This window comes from Podarcis muralis, chromosome 1 (genome assembly GCF_964188315.1).
Source record: "Podarcis muralis chromosome 1, rPodMur119.hap1.1, whole genome shotgun sequence".
In the NCBI taxonomy this organism is placed as follows: Eukaryota; Metazoa; Chordata; class Lepidosauria; order Squamata; family Lacertidae; genus Podarcis; species Podarcis muralis.
Genome location: NC_135655.1, coordinates 10,278,093 through 10,297,977, shown reverse-complemented (window position 1 = coordinate 10,297,977; position 19,885 = coordinate 10,278,093). Strand labels below are relative to the sequence as shown.

The window sequence follows — 19,885 nt, the reverse complement described above, 5'->3', positions numbered from 1 at the left end:
CACCAAAACACACACATGTTATTCATCTTGCTGTTGTTATAAGAATTTTAAGGTCTCAAATATAGAATAAATATTCACAAATGCACACATATCTAAACGTATAAACCATGGGTTGGTCTTTGGGTAAGGGGGTTGGGCAATGTCAAAAGTCTTTTGTTCAGGGTCTCTCCCTCCTTGGGAGGAGGGAAGGGAACTTTGTTGCAACAGAAAAATAAATATCTGCCTTGCTTTCCACTGGATCCTGCCTCCCTCCATTCTTCTCTGACCGATCATGGACTTAGGGGACTCAGAGTCCCATGGGGAGTTGGGCAGCAAACGCCAAACCCCAATTTTTACATCACTGTCCTTTATTAAATTTAAGTTGCAGAACGTAACTTCAATTTAACATTGCGAACTTAAAAACAGCAACGTCAATTAATGTCGGTCGTATTTGCCTGGTTGTTTTCCGTTCCTGACCACAGGATGAGCATGTGAAATATAGTGATTTCCACTTCCCTTTCCATTTCCATTAGAACTCCCTGACATTCTTAGTAATGTTTGCTATCTCTCTGTTCCTAAAGTGCTATTAGAAATGTAACTAGAATTTATTCAGCTTGCGAAGAGAAAATGGATGCGTTGCTTTCTCCTCCTTGTCCAGTCCGTTTCCAAGACAGATTTCAAAAGGTTAAACGTTATCAAGAGGATTTGGGGAATCAGGAAACTCAGGCTGCAGTTCTATTCCAGGATTGAAGAAATATTTTCTTCCCCTGTTCTGGAGATGCTAATGGACAAGGTGGACTTATGCTCTGGTCCAGCATGTGACAGCTTTTGTTAGATGAACTGGCCCATGTTAAACTTGTATCTGAGACAGGCAGCTTTATTTTGTCAGATGTTGCACTCTGGTGTATGCATAATTCATCTTCTGTCTCATTGCCACACACACAGAGGCTTTCCAGCTGAGTTTATTTTGGAATTATGAACCACAAAGATACATAAATTACAATGGTACTGGGAAATGTAAGAATCGGAGGGAAGGGGGAAGATAGGAAGGCGCTAGAGTGAAACATCACCGAAAAGGAATACAATTCTTAGCTGGAAAGCCATATTTCATGTAGAAAAAGATGCAATGATTCTCCCCTCCCATACATCCTGGGTCTGTGAGATTTGTATATAATACATAAGGAGAATGTCACCGTCTCACAATAGTGGAAGAGTATATAAATATGAAGGAGCATCCATTATTCATGGAAAGGGTAAGTTTCGGTGAAAGTAAAATAAACAGAACTAAAATATGGATGCTATTATTCAGCAGACTCCCTGCGCCAATGTCATAGAATCGAAGAATTGTAGAGTTGGAAGGGACACCAAGGGTCATCTAGTCCAGCCCCCTGCAATGCAGGAATCTCAGCTAAAGCATCCATGACAGATGGCCACCAAACCTCTGCATAAAAACCTCCAATGATGGAGAGGCCACCACTTCTCATGGGAGTCTGCTCCACTGCTGAACAGCTCTTACTGTCAGAAAGTTTTTCCGAATGCTTAGTCGGAATCTCCTTTCTCGCAACCTGAAGCCATTGGTTTCAGTTCTAACCTCCAGAGCAGGAGAAACCAAGCATGCTCCCTCCTCCATGTGACAGCCCTAAAGACATCAGAAAATAGCTATCATATCTCCTCTCAGTCTCCTCTTTTCTGGGCTAAACATACCCAGCTCCTTCAACCACTCCTCATCAGGCTTGGTTTCCAGACCCTCGATCATCTTGGTTGCCCTCCTCTGCACATGTTCCAGCTTGTCAACATCCTTCTTAAATTGAGGTGCCCAAATTGGACACAGTATTCCCAGGCCCAGACAGAGGGGGGGGGCATATGGGCCACCTGGCCCGGGCCTCCGATTCCAAAGGGGGCCTCAGTCAGCATATTCACAATAGCAGGGGATACACTGGGGTGAACGCGGAGGCGCAAAGGAGGCCACATTATCTACCTGGCCTGGGCCTCTGCCTGGCTCTGAGTATTCCAAGTGTGGTCTGACTAAGGCAGAACAAAGTGGTACTATAACTTCCCTTGACAGGGACACTATACTTCTGTTGATGCAGCCTAGAATAGTGTTAGCTTTTTTTTGCTGCTGCATCACACCGTGGATTCCTGTTAAGCTTGTGGTCCACCCAGACCCTTTTCACATATACTTTGCTTTATTTATTTATCTGTTTATTTATTAGCATTTATATACTGTTAAATATCTCAAAAAACTCTAAGTGGTTTATAGTCTAACAAACAATATATGGAAGGCATCAATAATGGAAGACATGCTAATTCCTTGCAGTGGCGCTGTGGGTTAAACCACAGAGCCTAGGACTTGCCGATCAGAAGGTCGGCGGTTCGAATCCCCGTGACGGGGTGAGCTCCCGTTGCTCGGTCCCTGCTCCTGCCAACCTAACAGTTTGAAAGCACGTCAAAGTGCAAGCAGATAAATAGGTACCGCTCTGGCGGGAAGGTAAACGGCATTTCCGTGCGCTGCTCTGGTTCGCCAGAAGCGGCTTAGTCATGCTGGCCACATGACCCGGAAGCTGTACGCCGGCTCCCTCGGCCAATAAAGTGAGATGAGCGCCGCAACCCCAGAGTCGGCCACGACTGGACCTAATGGTCAGGGGTCCTTTAAGTGGGTGGCGCTGTGGGTTAAACACTGGTTGGCAGGCCATCTGTCAGGGATTATTCAGTTGAGATTCTTGGTTGCCCTCCTCTGCACACGTTCCTGGCAGAGGTGAGGTTGAAACGAAGTGCTTCCTCTTTCAGAGCTCAGTCCCTTATTCTTATGCACATGGAAACCAGCCTATTCAACACGATGCTCATCAGCGTTTTGCAGAAAGGAGGAGGGGTGAGCAAAAGAAGAGCCTGCTGGATCAGGCCAATGCTGGATCAGGCCCGTCTACTGCATCTCCCCCTTCTGACCAGACACAAAATAGCAGGATCTGAGCACAAGAGCCCTCTTCCCTCCTGTGGTTTCCAACAATTGGTATTCAGAAGCACTGCCAGAGCATAGCCATGGTGACTGACAGCCATTGATGTCAGTACGCCTTTCAACCTATGTCAGCGAATGGGCTCAATAGCTGGTTCTGCCCCGACTGGGCTAGGCGACCGAAGCACTTTAAGAGACCTTCGAATCCTGGAAAACAGGTCCCAATGCACTGGACCCACAACTGTGCATTGTGAGCACCAGACTCATGCAGAGTATACCGTATTTTTTGCTCTATAAGACTCACTTTTCCCCTCCTAAAAAGTAAGGGGAAGTGTGTGTGCGTCTTATGGAGCGAATGCAGGCTGTGCAGCTATCACAGAAGCCAGAACAGCAAGAGGGATTGCTGCTTTCACTGCGCAGCGATCCCTCTTGCTGTTCTGGCTTCTGAGATTCAGAATATTTTTTTTCCTTGTTTTCTTCCTCCAAAAACTAGGTGCGACTTGTGGTCTGGTGCGTCTTATAGAGTGAAAAATATGGTAAATAATGTGGAAGCTAGCTGTGAAGCATAACTCCTTTTATTTCTAATAGCTACTACAAACTAATGAACTACAGTGGTACCTCGGGTTACATACGCTTCAGGTTACATACGCTTCAGGTTACAGACTCCGCTAACGCAGAAATAGTGCTTCAGGTTAAGAACTTTGCTTCAGGATGAGAGCAGAAATCGTGCTCTGGCGACGGCAGCGGGAGGCCTCATTAGCTAAAGTGGTGCTTCAGGTTAAGAACAGTTTCAGGTTAAGAACAGACCTCCGGAACGAATTAAGTACTTAACCCGAGGTACCACTGTACTGGTTTGGATGAGTGTTACAGCTCCCACTCAGCCATCTGGTCACTACATAGATAAGACTCTCCACACACAGAGTCAGGCAGTCAGTCGGGAGTGGAAGAGTAGAAGAGCAGTTTCCGCCCCCTCCTTTCTCAAAACATCAGATCAGGAGATTCTGTCAATGGGAGGGGTGAAAATATCAACAATTGATACCCCTCTCCTCCATGAATTTGTCTAATCTTCCTTTAAATCCACCTCCGTCAGTGGCCATCATTGCTTCCTGCAGCAGAGAGTTCCATAGTTAAACTACACGCTATGTGAAGAAGTAGCTTCTTTGATCTGTCCCAAATCTTCCAAAATTCAGCCTCATTGGGTGCCTACGAGTTCCAGTTTTATGAGAGAGGGAGGAAAAACTTTTCTCTCTCCGTGCATGATTTTATAAACTTCCATCATGTCACCTCACCTTTTCTCTAAACTAAAAAGTCCCCAATGCTGCTGCAGCTTTTCTTTATAGGGGAGTCGCTATCCCGTTGCTCGTTTTAGTTGCCTTTTCTGAAAAGGGTTCCCTACCTCTGCTATGTATGGATAAGTCTGGTAAATATGGAAAAAACATTGAAATTGCTCACATAATCAATAGCACTTTGACAAGGCCAATATTGTGTCTTTATGCTGTTGGTTCATAAAAGATCTTGGCACAGAATTCTGGGCTATAGAACAATACCCTGCATCTATTCCTTTAAAAAATAAATAAATAAAAATGTCTGGGGGAAGAAGACAGCAGAACCAGAGTTATTTCAAGATACTATCTTTATTAAGGCAATTTGAAGAGTTTGGGATCAATAGCTGCCAGTTATTGCTATAGCAAAATCCCCTTATGCAACCAGTTTTCTGTCGTGACGTCTTTTCAGAGCGGTAAGAAAGCAGATTTATTTATTTTTTAATGTTGGAAGAAATAGCAGTGGGATAGCTCATATCCTTACACACAGCACCCGTTCAATGATGCTTTCAGTTTTATGGGAGGGATCAGAGCTGCTCTCTTAGATAATAAATGCTCTTAATAAGTAGAGCTGCCATGTTTAATTGATTCATCATTTGTTTTTAAAAAAATGCATTGCAGGCCTATGCATGTCAGTCCCGCTGAGTTCAATGCTCCTTACTCCCAGGGAGGGATGGGCATATCTATCAATTTCAGTTTCTCTCATGCTGTATTCATGTTAGCATAGAACTGTAGGGTTGACAGGGACCCCCAAGGGCCATCTAGTCTAACCCCCTGCAATGCAAGAATCTCAACTGAATAATCCTTGACAGATGGCCTGCCAACCAGTGTTTAAAAACCTCCAGTGGGGGGGGGAGAATCCATCGCCTTCCAAAACATTCTGTTCCACTGTCAGAAAGTTTTTTCTGACATTTCTTGGAATTCAGGGTCGCCATATTCCAAAAAGTAAAAACCAGGACACCCCAAAAGTTCCTGAACCAGGGCAACACACGGAAACACCCTTTTATCTTCCCGCCGGAGCGGTACCTATTTATCTACTTGCACTTTGACGTGCTTTCGAACTGCTAGGTTGGCAGGAGCAGGGACCGAGCAACGGGAGCTCACCCCGTCACGGGGATTCGAACCTCCGACCTTCTGATCGGCAAGTCCTAGGCTCTGTGGTTTAACCCACAGCGCCGCCACATCCCGATGGAAGTTATACTCAGTGCTTTTTTCTGGGAGTATTCAAGGGTACGCAGTACTGGAGCTTTTTTCTTTCTTTCCAGAAGAAAAGCACAGGTCATATTCTAATAGCACCTGGAGGATTACAATTCCCCATCCCTGTTATTATGTGTGGATGGTGCCATTCTGGCTCTGTAAGAATCCACATGCAGCATAAGGAACTTGATGTTAGTATGTTGGATCCTTGATCAATGCCCTGATTCAGCTAGGCATGTAAGAAAGCAGCCATTTCCATTCCAACGTCTCCAACAGCCAGTTCTGTTTCCATTCCACTGAAGCCTAGGTTTCGCTAAATACTTCCTTGCCCTCCTTCACCATCCGCACAATTTTATTTAACATGCATAATTATTTCCATGATTTATGTAAGTTGTGAATTTGGTGTAACTATCCCCATGCCGTTCGTTTCATTGCAGAGGCCAGTCATTTCAGTGGAAAGGAAAACACAATTTAAGTGCTGTCATTTATGTATCGTTTGTGAACTGAAAACAGCAGCACCGGTGTATACTGACGGTTGTTCCCTGGATTGATTTCTGTTCCAGATACGGGACAAATAAGCGAACAATGGCAATTTATAACCCTTTCTCATTTCCATTAGAATTTCCCCACATTCTTCGATTCAGCACAACAGAGTACTCTCTTTTCAAAGGCAGAGCTTCTTTGCATGCAAAACAAGGCAACAATTTGCATTTATTATTAAAGCTAATCTTTAAAACATTTAGCAGCAGAATCATGACACATCTAAAAAATTGAACGGGGAGAGGGATCTGAAATGCCTGTTTTGTGTTTTTAACGAGCTGGCATCCTATAGAATTTCAGTGCCTGTAAAGCAAGGCTGCAAATGTTCCCTGTTTCTCTTCCTACATAGATGATGGGGCCCCAGTAGAGCACTAAGTACGTTTTACACTCTGCTGGCCGACAGGTCCTCCATCATTTGAAAACTCTCATCTTCTTCCTTGAGTAGAGTTTGGCTCAAGGCAAGGCGTCAGCTTAAACAAGTCTTTCCTTTTGCTTGTCTGGGATGAGGATGCCATCAGCCGCTGGCATCTTGCAACTGGCTTCTTTGACATTAAAGGAGGGGTGGGAGTCAGGACCTGGCTTGGGGGCCAGATTGTTATCTCCTCCAATAACCTTTGTGGGCGGTGGGAAGCGATTCCCGCTTGTCAATCACCTGATGCCACAATGATGTCAGGTGACCCTCTTTTGCCCCTTTCAAAGCGCTAGACAACTGCTCTGCAGAGGGTTTTTCATGTGCTACTGATCAGCAGTGCCCACAGATCTCTTTTCAGCACAGATTTTTAAGTCAACTTCAGAATAATAATAAGAATAGTAATACAGTTGTACCTTGCATCTCAAATGCCTTGGCTCCCAAACAAATGGGCTCCTGAATGATTGAAACCTGGAAGTGAATGTTCCAGTTTTCAAACGATTTTCAGAAGCCGAATGTCTGGTGCAGAAGCCACACTTTGGTTTCCGAATGTTTTGGAAGTTGAATGGACTTCCAGAACAGATTCCATTTGATTTCCAAGACACGAGTGTAATAATAATAATAATAATAATAATAATAATAATAATAATGCCCCACCCAGCTAAATATAAAAACATAATAAAACTTCAAACATACAGGGCTGTCTTCAGATGTCTTCTAAAAGTTGTGTAGTTCCTTGGTGCATTTGTGTAGTTCTGTAGTGCATCCGGTGTGGTTGCACTGGGAGTTTTGCTGCAGGGGGTGCCAAAACAATGCTGTAGACCTGAGTGCGAGAGGCGAGGGGTGTGTGTGCCAAATTTTTAGCGTTGCACAAGGTGCTGCTGAAATTTGAGAGCCCAAAGTATACCACTGTCAATGGGTTTCATTGGCTCTTCTTTGCACCCTGCAGCCTGGCTGGAATGTTTTCATGAGCTATGATTATGCTCATTGCTTGCCTGGAGGGAGGATAGAGATGAGTGTGAGACTGCATGTAGAAACGAGCATTTTGTATTAAGGTAGAATCACATTTCTTGCTTTGCCCACATTTGCCTCTGGCTCCACCCACTACTTAGAATCATAGAATCATAGAGTTGGAAGAGACCACAAGGGCCATCGAGTCCAACCCCCTGCCAAGCAGGAAACACCATCAGAGCACTCCTGACATATGGTTGTCAAGCCTCTGCTTAAAGACCTCCAAAGAAGGAGACTCCACCACACTCCTTGGCAGCAAATTCCACTGTCGAACAGCTCTTACTGTCAGGAAGTTCTTCCTAATGTTTAGGTGGAATCTTCTTTCTTGTAGTTTGGATCCATTGCTCCGTGTCCGCTTCTCTGGAGCAGCAGAAAACAACCTTTCTCCCTCCTCTATATGACATCCTTTTATATATTTGAACATGGCTATCATATCACCCCTTAACCTCCTCTTCTCCAGGCTAAACATGCCCAGCTCCTTTAGCCGTTCCTCATAAGGCATCGTTTCCAGGCCTTTGACCATTTTGGTTGCCTTCCTCTGGACACGTTCCAGTTTGTCAGTGTCCTTCTTGAACTGTGGTGCCCAGAACTGGACACAGTACTCCAGGTGAGGTCTGACCAGAGCAGAATACAGTGGCACTATTACTTCCCTTGATCTAGATGCTATACTCCTATTGATGCAGCCCAGAATTGCATTGGCTTTTCTAGCTGCCGCGTCACACTGTTGGCTCATGTCAAGTTTGTGGTCAACCAAGACTCCTAGATCCTTTTCACATGTACTGCTCTCAAGCCAGGTGTCCCCCATCTTGTATTTGTACCTCTCATTTTTTTTTGCCCAAGTGCAATACTTTACATTTCTCCCTGTTAAAGTTCATCTTGTTTGTTTTGGCCCAGTTCTCTAATCTGTCAAGGTCGTTTTGAAGTGTGATCCTGTCTTCTGGGGGTGTTAGCCCCCCCCCCCCAGTTTGGTGTCATCTGCAAATTTTATCAGGATGCCCTTGAGTCCATCATCCAACTACTTATTGCAGTTATTTATATTGTGCATTTGGAAGCAATAGCATGAATAAAAACTGACTTGGAATAAAAATTGTCCAGCCCAAAAATAGGTTTCAAAAGCTTTACTAACAGAACTTGCTTCAAAACAGACACTCAAACCAACGATGTTACATCCAAATAGTTGCAGAATATCACGTGCACAGGTGCAGCATCTTAGAAATATGAAATTACTTTACCCAGAGCCCGAAAACAAAACTCTGCCTCTCTACACACAGCCTGCATTCCAGCCTGAGGCTGTGTTCCTGGAGATAGTCATTAGTACAGCATCCTCTTTGGTGGCTTGAGACAATGGAATACCCCGTGTGATCTAAGTTAAACACCTCGTGGCAGAGTAGCAGAGATACATTCTAAATTAATTACCATATTTTTTGCTCTATAAGACTCACTTTTTCCCTCCTAAAAAGTAAGGGGAAATGTGTGTGCGTCTTATGGAGCGAATGCAGGCTGTGCAGCTATCCCAGAAGTCAGAACAGCAAGAGGGATCCCTGCTTTTGCTGCACAGCGATCCCTCTTGCTGTTCTGGCTTCTGGGATTCAGAATACAGTGGTGCCTCGCAAGACGAAAAGAATCCGTTCCGCGATTCTCTTCGTCTAGCGGTTTTTTCTTCTTGCGAAGCAAGCCCATTGACAGCTTAGCGGATTAGCGCTACAGCGGTCTAGCGGCTTTCAGCGATCAGCTGTTAAGCGGGTTATCAGCGGAACAGCTGATAGGCGGCTTAGCGCCTTAGGAGAAGGGGGGAAGCGGAAAAAACCCGCGGGCACGCGCAAGATTTTTTCGTCATGCGAAGCAACCCCATAGGGAAATTCGTTTTGCGAAGCGCCTCCAAAACGGAAAACCCTTTCGTCTAGCGGGTTTTCCGTCTTGCGAGGCGTTCGTCTTGCGGGGCACCACTGTATAGTATTTTCTTGTTTTCCTCCTCCAAAAACTAGGTGCCTCTTGTCGTCTGGTGTGTCTTATAGAGCAAAAAATACGGTATCAACTGTCAGGCTCTCTGCAACTCTTTTTGTTTAGCTTCAGTGGACGTTTCCATGCTATGCATTTAGCAGTAGACATACACCCTTGTGCAAATTAATGGAAACAAATCCTATTTTCTATCTTATTTGTAATCCTGTACTCAAAACAATCACAAAAAGTCAGTTGATCATTATGGTGTCGGAAGCCTGCAGCCAATAGAAGGAATGATGTGCTCACCACAATACTATATGCTGAGGTTCTATGAAAGAGATTTATTCCAGAGCTGGAAAAGAGGCATCCTGGTGGTACTGGGATATTGCAGCAGGACCTAGCCCCCTCTCACACATCGAAAGTGGTGAAGAAATTCAGGACAGAGCAGCAAAGACAGGGACTTGACTGGCCAGGGAATTCCCCGGATGTAAATCCCATTGAGAATTTGTGGGCTACAGTGGTACCTCGGGTTACATACGCTTCAGGTTACATATGCTTCAGGTTACAGACTCCACTAACCCAGAAATAGTGCTTCAGGTTAAGAACTTTGCTTCAGGATGAGAACAGAAATCATGCTCCGGCGGCGCGGCAGCAGCAGGAGGCCCCATTAGCTAAAGTGGTGCTTCAGGTTAAGAACAGTTTCAGGTTAAGTACGGACTTCCAGAACAAATTAAGTACTTAACCTGAGGTACCACTATACACTGTTTGTTTCAATTAATTTGCACAAGGGTGTACTGGCAGTTGTTTTCCATTTCAAGGTACAATTAAACAATTATACTGTGGTGACTGGGAGTTTCCCCCAAGGAAGTGCATTCCTTGGGCTGTTCTCTCTGCTGTGCATCATGTATACATGTTGCTTCCAGCATTGCGTGCAGCTGTTGTGCACAGGTATGGTGGACTGCAAGACAAGCCCAATGACCCTCCCATTGTCTCATGGTGTCACTTCCACTTGTGTGGGCAACGGTCAGTCTGGGAATTGCTATCATTACTCTCCCGCAGTCCTTCTACCCTGAGCCTGTTGTTAACCTAAGCACTTTTGTTACCGATTAAGATCTCGAATGCCACTCTGACACATTGATTTAAATGCCTTCATTATTTCCTCCGCTTTCAGAGATGAGGCAATCCATGACAAAGAGGTTAATTGCAACCCAATAGAGCTACGCTAATGTTTTATTAAGGAAAGAGCTAGTCACGGTGGCCTTTTTCGGCAGAGGAAACCTGCTAATAATAACGAAGCCAGATGGAACCCAGTTCCCGAGACAGCCTTGAGGACAGTGCTGTAATTCGCACCAGTCTGCTTTTGGCAAAGAACAAAACAGAAACACTTCCCTGGTGATGACATGCTTGGCAGTGGTCCAGGAAAGAGCAATATAAGAAGGTGCCCTGTTCTGGATCAGACTATTTCTTGTCCATCTAGCCTAGCAATCTCCAGTCCACAGGGGTAGACAATGTGGTGTTCCCTAGCTGTTAGAATCCAACTCCCATCAGCCCCAGCCAGCAAGGCCCGTGGTCAGGGATGATAGGACTTGTAGTCTTTAGGCCACCACACTGGGGAAGACAGTAATAATAATAATAATAATAATAATAATAATAATAATAATAATAATAATTTATTATTTGTACCCCGCCCATCTGGCTGGGTTTCCCCAGCCACTCTGGGCGGCTTCCAACAAAGATGAAAGATACACTAAAATGTCACATATTAAAAACTTCCCTGAACAGGGCTGCCTTCAGATGTCTTCTGAATGTCAGGTAGATGTTTATCGCTTTGACATCTGATGGGAGGGCGTTCCACAGGGTGGGTGCCACTACCGAGAAGGCCCTCTGCCTTGTTCCCTGTAACTTGGCCTCTCGCAGTGAGGGAACCGCCAGAAGGCCCTCGGAGCTGGACCTCAGTGTCCGGGCAGAACAATGGGGGAGGAGACGCTCCTTCAGATATACTGGACCGAGGCCGTTTAGGGCTTTAAAGGTCAGCACCAACACTTTGAATTGTGCTCGGAAACGTACTGGGAGCCAATGTAGGTCTTTAAATGGTCTCGGCGGCTGCTCCCAGTCACCAGTCTAGGTGCCGCATTCTGGATTAGTTGTAGTTTTTGGGTCACCTTCAAAGGTAGCCCCACGTAGAGCGCATTGCAGTAGTCCAAGCGGGAGTCCAAGCCCTTGAGAGCCACAGGTAGATGGGCCAATGGTCTACTATAAGACACCTGGCAGGTTCCACCTTTGCTACTCGTGGTTTAGTTGGACCAGCAGCGGTTCTCAGGGTCCACAGGAAAAGTCACGATGCCAGACTTTTAGACTGGTGATACCAGGGATGAAACCTGATACTTGTACACAAAGTGTGCGCTGAACTACCCCCCCTGCAAAAAAATCCCCACTCTCTCAACTGATAAAGACTCTCCATCCTTGGGACATCATCATCACCACCATCACCATCACCATCACCATCACTATCACCATCACCATCACCATCATCATATATTATTTATACCCCGTCCATCTGACTGGGTTTCTCCAGCCACTCTGGGCAGCTCCCAACAGAATAGTAAAAGCATGATAAAACATCAAACATTAAAAACTTCCCTAAACAGGGCTGCCTTCAGATGTCCTCTAAAAGTCAGGTAGTTGTTTATTTCCTTGACATCTGATGGGAGGGCGTTCTACAGGGCGGGGGCCACTACCGAGAAGGCCCTCTGCCTGGTTCCCTGTTATTTCACTTCTCGCAGTGAGGGAACCACCAGAAGACCCTTGGTGCCAGATTTTAGTGTCTGGGCTGAACGATGGGGGTGGAGACGCTCCTGTAGCACCAGCCCAGTGCCAGAATCTTCCTTTTCTGGATCATGGAAAGGACTTTCTCCATTTTCACCCCTGCTTTTAGAGCTCAATAAATCCCACTGGATGCCATTTAATGAGCACGCTTAGCTCAGATCAGGTATGTTAACCCTGTAACCTCCCTCTCAGGCAAACACCCCTTCCAGCTATGCCTCTTCAGAGCAAGGGAAGGGAACCTCCACCATAGGCCAACCTATATGCCATGGAACTGGTTCATACTGTAAGTAAGGGAACTGACCATACCTAGAACCATCTGGTGTTTTTCTGTTGAATGGGCACTCTGCACATGCCCCAACATTTTGATGGCAATTGTGCTTATCCAATGCACAGAGCAGCTTCCCCCAGCATCCAGTCTTCTTAAACCTGAGCATCATTAGAAAACATTTAGTTTGATTTATGAGCCAGAAAGAGTGTCTGGTGTCAAAAGGGGAAAACACACACACACACACACACACACACACACACACACACACACACCAGTGTACGGCCAGCTGCTTTGTTTATTTGTTTGTTCATTTGCATCCTGCCCTTCTTTACCAGAGCTATGTGACACGTCATGTTCAAGGTCCACAATCAGATCTCCAGGCAATGATATCTTCAGAGGCATCCACATTGGTGCAGTTTGGAATGATTTGGTTCACCATCTGTATTCAAAATGGCACCCAGTAGGCAAAAAATCACCTCCTCCACCTCAGGAACCATCATGCCAAACTGGGTGATGATCTCTTGTGGGGCATCTGAAACCAATAGAGAACAGACAAGACTTTCCAAAATAATATAGTAGATTCAAGCAAACTCTGACCAGAGTTAATGGACACTTTCTAGCCAAGCAAAAACATTCAAGAAGAGTGAGCAGCAGGCCAAAGACAGAGGTCTGGTGGGCCTCAGTCAGTCCCTGGTCCTGAGCTTCTGAGCCCTGATTTAGAGCTTTAAAGGACAGAACCACCACCTCGAAATGGACCCAGGAACAAATCTAGAGCTATCAATTTTAACGGAACATTAATGTTATGTGATATAATGAATGGACTTCCTTCAGCACTCTTATAATGGTGGCAAAGAAGGTTGTTGTTGTTTTTTGGAGGTAGCTGGTGGCTGAATGACCCTTCAGCTCTCAAAGACAATGACAGATGTCCAGATTGATTTTTATTGTTCTGGATCAGGTCTTCTCAGGCTTCCTGGCCCTGGAACACTCCATAATCAGTATAATCAGACGGGAAACCAATGGAGAGGCATACTTTATGTTTCGGACTGGGAGTCAGGACAACACAATTACAAAACTGCTCTATTGATTTTTGGCAAGTGAGAGCATTTTACTTTCATTAGCTTAAATGAAGAAAAAGGCTGGAAGCACAGTCTTTCGCCCTGTGTCCTGCCAAACCACTGCACAAGAAGTCGTTTTCGGAAGGCTCATTGATTTGGAGGGGGCGAGTGAACAATACAAGCTCCAGTCCATGGGAGAAAAAAAGTTATTCCCTCCCGAAGGCTAGAATGATCCCATGCTTCTGCTGTTGCTTCAGAAGTCTCAGAGTGGTACCAAGTCAAGGCCATGTCCCAGGCATCTCCATGCAGAAGGCCCTGATTAATGTGTTCTGAGCAGCCAAAACGCTAAATGAATGTTGAGGAAATGTTCCTTTTCTGCTTGAAGAAGTTAACCGCATCAGCGGTGCTCCACCACTGCCAGAGAAGAGCCTTAGGGCTTAGCAGTTGCTGAAGTGTGATGTGAAGGATGGAGTTTGCTCCCACAAGCAGCAGTGATGGCCACCAGCTTAGATGGCTTTAAAAGAGGATTAGACATGGGTGGCGCTGTTGGTTAAACCACAGAGCCTAGGACTTGCCGATCAGAAGGTCAGCGGTTTGAATCCCCACGACGGGGTGAGCTCCCGTTGCTCGGTCCCTGCTCCTGCCAACCTAGCAGTTCAAAAGCACGCCAAAGTGCAAGTAGATAAATAGCTACCACTCCGGCAGGAAGGTAACGGCGTTTCCGTGCGCTGCTCTGGTTCGCCAGAAGCGGCTTAGTCATGCTGGCCACATGACCCGGAAGCTGTACGCCGGCTCCCTTGGCCAATAAAGTGAGATGAGCGCCGCAACCCCAGAGTCGGTCACGACTGGACCTAATGGTCAGAGGTCCCTTTACCTTTACCTTTAGACAAACTCATGGGGAACAAGCCCATCCATGGCTTCTAACCCTGAGGGATATACTTTACTTCTGGGAGGTAGATATGATAGCTATCTTCAACCACAATTTAAGAAGGATATTTACAAGCTGGAACGTGTGCAGAAGAAGGCAACCAAGATGATCAAGGGTCTGGAAATCATTCAGAGGAATGGTTGAAGGAACTGGGTGTGATGGCCTGGGACTGGGACTCGGGCTTGGAACCAGAGGAGACTCAGTCTGCACTGGATCTTTTGCCTCAGGCATCACCTGAACCAAGTTTGGGGCCTGATCCCGAAGAGTCCCAGTCTGCACAGGTTTCCCTGTGCTGGGCTAAGTCAGGGGCCTGAGCCTGCCCTGGCTCCATATGTGGGGAGTACCTCGTTGCCTTCAGCTGGGCAACCACTTACAGCTGCTCCACTGCCAGTTGGGTCAGGAGAGGCTGAGGCGGCCTCTGGGTCCAATAACACACCGACATCTCCTGAGCTGCAGAGACTCAGGTGTGAGAGAAGGAGAGACCTGAGTACTTGCAGGAGGAGTGCTCACCTTCGGGCAAAACAGGGAGGTGAGTCGCCAGGGGATCAGGACCAGCCGTTATCCCGACACAGATAAAAGGCTGTCGGGCCCTGCCCCAGGTTGTGGGAGCAATGTTGCTGTATGCTAGATCCTGCCTGAGATCCTGTACCTGTCCTTGCCTGGTTTCCAGCCTTGGCCCTGTCAGACTGACTCCTAGTGGAACCTTCAGATTCTGGACCACATTGCATGGGTTACCCCCAGGCCCAGCACACTGGGTATGTTTAGCCTGGAAACGAGGAGACTGAGAGGAGATATGATGGAGCACGCTTGTATTTTGCTATTCCAGAGGGTAGGACCCAAACTAATAGATTCAAGTGACAAGAAAGGAGATTCCAACTAAATTAGGATGAACTTTGACAGCAAGAGCTGTTCAACAAAGAAATGGATTATCTCAGAAGTTGGTGGGCTGTCTTTCCTTGGAGGTTTTTAAAGAGAGATTGGATGGCCATCTGTCAGGGATTCTTTAGCTGCGATTCCTGCATGGCAGGGGGTTGGGCTGGATGATCCGTGGGGATCCTTCCAGCTCTTCAATTCCATGATTCTGTGATTCTATGAAAATATATCAGTAACAGTAATAATACCTATCTGCAGCACCCAGTGTTGTATTTCCCTAGTGGAAGCGGGGTATTTTGCATGCAGAAAAAGAGTTCCTCTTGAACTTTCAGAATTAGCACCTGCATTTTCCTTTTTTCTCTTCCCTTCCTGTCCTAGTCCCCAAACCCATCTATTCTCCCTGCCCCATTATCCATTTTGTGTCATGTGTTTTAGATTGTTAAATCTGCAAGCAGGGACCACAGTGTTTTCATTGATTGTATGCAACCCACCCTGGGAGCTTAACTGGCTGAAATGCGGGGTACGGATTCCCTTAATCAAATGAACCAAACAAATCAAGGGAATTCATTCCTTCTGTGTTCCTGTCACCTTAAGCAGCCCAAGGTTCTTAATTCTTTTTTTTTTTAAAAAAATAGGTTATTCTGTATTCAGTAAGCACTGGCTCTGCTGAATGACCAAGGAGGAAAGGGTCAGGCAAAAGCATGTTCTATCGTTCTGAGTACAAAGAGGAGGAAATAAAATATTAAAAGCTTTAATCTGATCACTATGCAGATTAATGACCTAAACTTCTGGGAATAAGTATTGACTGACTGACCATCTGCCATCAAAAATTCAAAATAGCTGACTAAGCTGAGATAATTCAGATAAATGTAGGAGTCATAAACAGCATATGAATATTGCCCTGCAGCAATGGAGCAACCACCCACTTCCTGTGATCCATGGTTGGGGGGACATTTTACACCCCAAAGGACCTGTTCGCTCATGTACCACCTTCCAGCGGGTGCATACTGGGGTGGGTAGGGCCAGAAGCAAAAGTAGGTGGAGCAACAGATACCATTTGGTGCAGTAGGCTACATCGAAAAGGGAACAAGCTTGTTTTCTCCTGCTCTGGAGGGTAGGACTCAAACAAATGACCTTACAAGAAAGGAGATTCCTCCTAAACACCAGGAAGAACTTTCTGACAGTGAGAGTTGTTTGACAGTGGAACAGTCACCTTGGGAGGTTGTGGACTCTCCTTCCTTGGAGGTTTTTAAGCAGAGGTTGGATGGCCATCTGTCATGGATGATCTAGTTGAGATTCCTGCATTGCAAGGGGTCCCTTCCAACTCTGGAGTCTGCGATTCTATGAGTCTATGATTCTAGCCACACCATAGAGAGTGCCAGAGGAGGGAAGGAGTGCCAGGCACTCCCCACAAACAAAGAGCTCACCTGCCCACTTGCCCCCCATTTCTGAACTCTTGTCATTAATATGTCACCCACCTACAAATATACTTTGCCCATTCTGCGCCTGCCCAGATTTTTTTGTTTCTGGTGCCACCACTGAACCACACAAAGACCTTCTACACCCCCATCTCTCCATTCGGGGCAAGTGGCATTATCATGGTTCAATCAAACTTTTCAATTAAGCAAAAACATTCAAGGGCCTGGATGGAGTCTGAAGGCTCGTTAGAGAGGGCTGCAATTGAGCCCTGGACCTGAGGTTCCCCACTCCTGCTATAATAGCAGGGTAGTTACTCTCTGTTAACCTTCCACCCTAGACTCTACAAGCATCAAATCTAGTCCTAGCAAGGCTGGACCATTCACGACATGCCTTGGAGGGGTGTGTCAGATGCTGATCTTATATAGTTGCTGAGCTAGGATACCTTTTGCCCCTTCTACTTTCCAGCTCTCAATATGATTGTCCTCTGTTTGTTCTCCTTTATGTTGGTCGAGCCCAACATAACTGCACAGTAGGATTTAAAACTCTTAAGGAAAAGAATTTTGGCTACATTGACCCAAGTCCAGTTAGCTTTTTGTTGGCCAAGGAGACTGATGGAATTCATCACTCATGGTTTCTTCCTGCATAATAGCTCACTGAATGAACCCCCAACACTTAGTTGGGTTCATTCTATGGTCTATTCTGCAGGTACTGATGAATTATCCCCTAAATCCTTGTAAATAATGCTAGATTTATGTAGATTCCAGGGTGTGGATGGGGGAAAGATGATCAAGAAAAAACACTTTTCAGTTCATCAGACAATTTTTAAAATCGGTTTAATCCTACCTATAGATTGGCTAAACACTGCAGACCTTAACGTTCTAAGATGGACTGTAGGAATCGCATTTGGATACCATTGCTGGCACTGGGACATTGTTGCGACCACTATGTTCTGAATGAGAAGATGACCGATGGCCATTGCCAACCAGTGAACCTCACAATGTTCCCCTTCCTCTTTGCAGGCTGGACGAAGTTTGCTCGATTGACACGAGCTTTGACGAACAGTCGGAGTGTTCTGCAGCAGCTAACGCCTATGAACAAAGCCGAGGTGGTCCATAAACACTCACGGTTAGCTGAAGTAAGTGTCAAACAAATGCTCTCCTCTCCTAATCTGAAACTGTGTGTGTGTGTGTGTGTGTGTGTGTGTGTGTGTGTGTGTGTAACATTGCAAACAGAAAGAACCACCAGCCAAAGTTTCAGGTATAAGCTGCAGGGCCACATTTCCTTTCCCAGGGGGAAAAGATTTCGTTGAGATGGAAGCAACACCAAGAAAGAGAGAGAGAAAGCTTTGCTTGTTCTAGGATGGTGATGGAGTAGGATAGGAAGCCAGTGGAGCAAAAGGGCAAGAATGAAAATTTTTTTTTTGATGGACTATATGGAACTGGCGGAAATGACTCGCAGAATCCGAGACCAGGGAGAAGAGTTGGTGGAAGAAGACTGGAAAAAGTTCAAAGACCATTTACAGAAACATTGTAAAATTAATGAATGTTAGAAGAATGTTGGAATGAAGTGATATGGCTTTAGTAGAAATGTTATAAGGAATTAAGTATATATAGATTAATAGAATATTAAAGGAAAAATAAGGTTAGAATGTGCTAAGATAATTATAGGATAGAAAACAGAGGAAGATGGAAAGGAATTGCTGAAACAACTAATAGAAGTGGAATACAAAAAGGGAGGTGTGAGGAGGTCGTGGAAATAAGTGAATGAAAGATAAGATATTGAAATTGTTTGATGTGTTTTAAATTGTTTTTGTTTATTTATGCTAGTTTAATGTGTCAGTGTTATGTAGTGTTTTTGTATTGAATTGTATTGTTCCTTTTTTTCTTTCTTTTCATTTCTCTTCTCTTTGTTTGTAGTGTTGTGTTTAAATTGTTGGAAAAGTAATAAATATTATTTTTTAAAAAAAGGGAAAAAAGGAGGGGAGAAAAGAATGAAAAATATTTTTACTTACTGATGATGATGGTAGTGGTGGTGATAATGATTATATATATACCATCATTAGCATTAGAAGACAGGTCCCAGCCCCAAAGATCTTACAACTTATTTATTTAGATGAAGACCTCTACCCCATCCTTCTACGTAGGAAATATATGGAGCTGACTTATCCTGAGTCAGACCACTAGTTCATTCAGCTCAGTAATGTCTATACTGACTGGAAATGGCTTTCTAGGATTTGGGGCAAGGGACATTCCCAACGTTACCTGGAGATGCCAGGGATTGAAGTTAGAACCTTCAGCATACTCTACCACTGAGCTGCCATCTTTCCTCGAATTGGGTTTGTGGGAGTTCATGATGTAATGGGCAATAACCCATGTGGTAACACCTGCGTATCTTTTATTTTAAGGTTCTCCAGCTAGGTTCCGATATTCTTCCACAATACAAGCAAGAAGCCCCAAAGACTCCCCCACATATCATTTTACACTACTGCGCTTTCAAGACCACTTGGGACTGGGTCATCTTAATCCTCACCTTCTACACGGCCATCATGGTTCCTTACAACGTGTCCTTCAAAACCAAGCAGAACAACATTGCGTGGTTGGTTCTGGATAGCGTGGTGGACGTTATTTTCCTGGTGGACATAGTCCTGAATTTTCACACAACCTTTGTTGGACCTGGTGGAGAGGTCATCTCAGATCCCAAACTCATCAGGATGAACTACCTGAAAACCTGGTTCGTGATAGACCTTTTGTCATGTTTACCTTACGACATCATCAATGCCTTTGAGAATGTGGATGAGGTAAGCAATCTCAATCTGGTTTTGCCCGGGACTGCTTGAGGTTCTGTGGTTTATAATGTTCCAAATGTGGGTCATGACCAAATGTTAGAGCACTTCCAGTTAAGCTAATTCTCTCACACTGAAATCAATGGGAACATATGAAGCTCACCAAATCCATAGTAGGTCGAGGTAAATGCCACAAAATAGGGAGCAAGCTTCTGGTCTGCAATGGTCTCAGTCTTAAGATGGAGTGTGGGGGGAAGATAGCAGGGTTATTAGGTGAAACTCTCTTGGGTTCACCAGTTTCTGGGGCCCATTGGAACTGGTGGGGCAGAAGGCTGGGAGGTCAACAGTAGGTGTAGCCAGAGCCAAGCTTTCATCCTCATTCTCC

The 19,885-nt window shown here is 45.3% G+C and overlaps 1 protein-coding gene across 1 annotated transcript in view; it reads left to right on the top strand.

Annotated features, from left to right (window-relative positions):
* The window catches only part of KCNH5 (potassium voltage-gated channel subfamily H member 5), a 197,375-nt gene that overhangs the window by 27,490 nt on the left and 150,000 nt on the right, over window positions 1–19,885 (top strand). Inside the window, exons 5-6 of the mRNA XM_028741055.2 lie at window positions 17,738–17,853; window positions 19,123–19,515. Of these exons, the coding sequence (XP_028596888.2) occupies window positions 17,738–17,853; window positions 19,123–19,515 (509 nt within the window). The remainder of the gene's footprint in view (window positions 1–17,737; window positions 17,854–19,122; window positions 19,516–19,885) is intronic.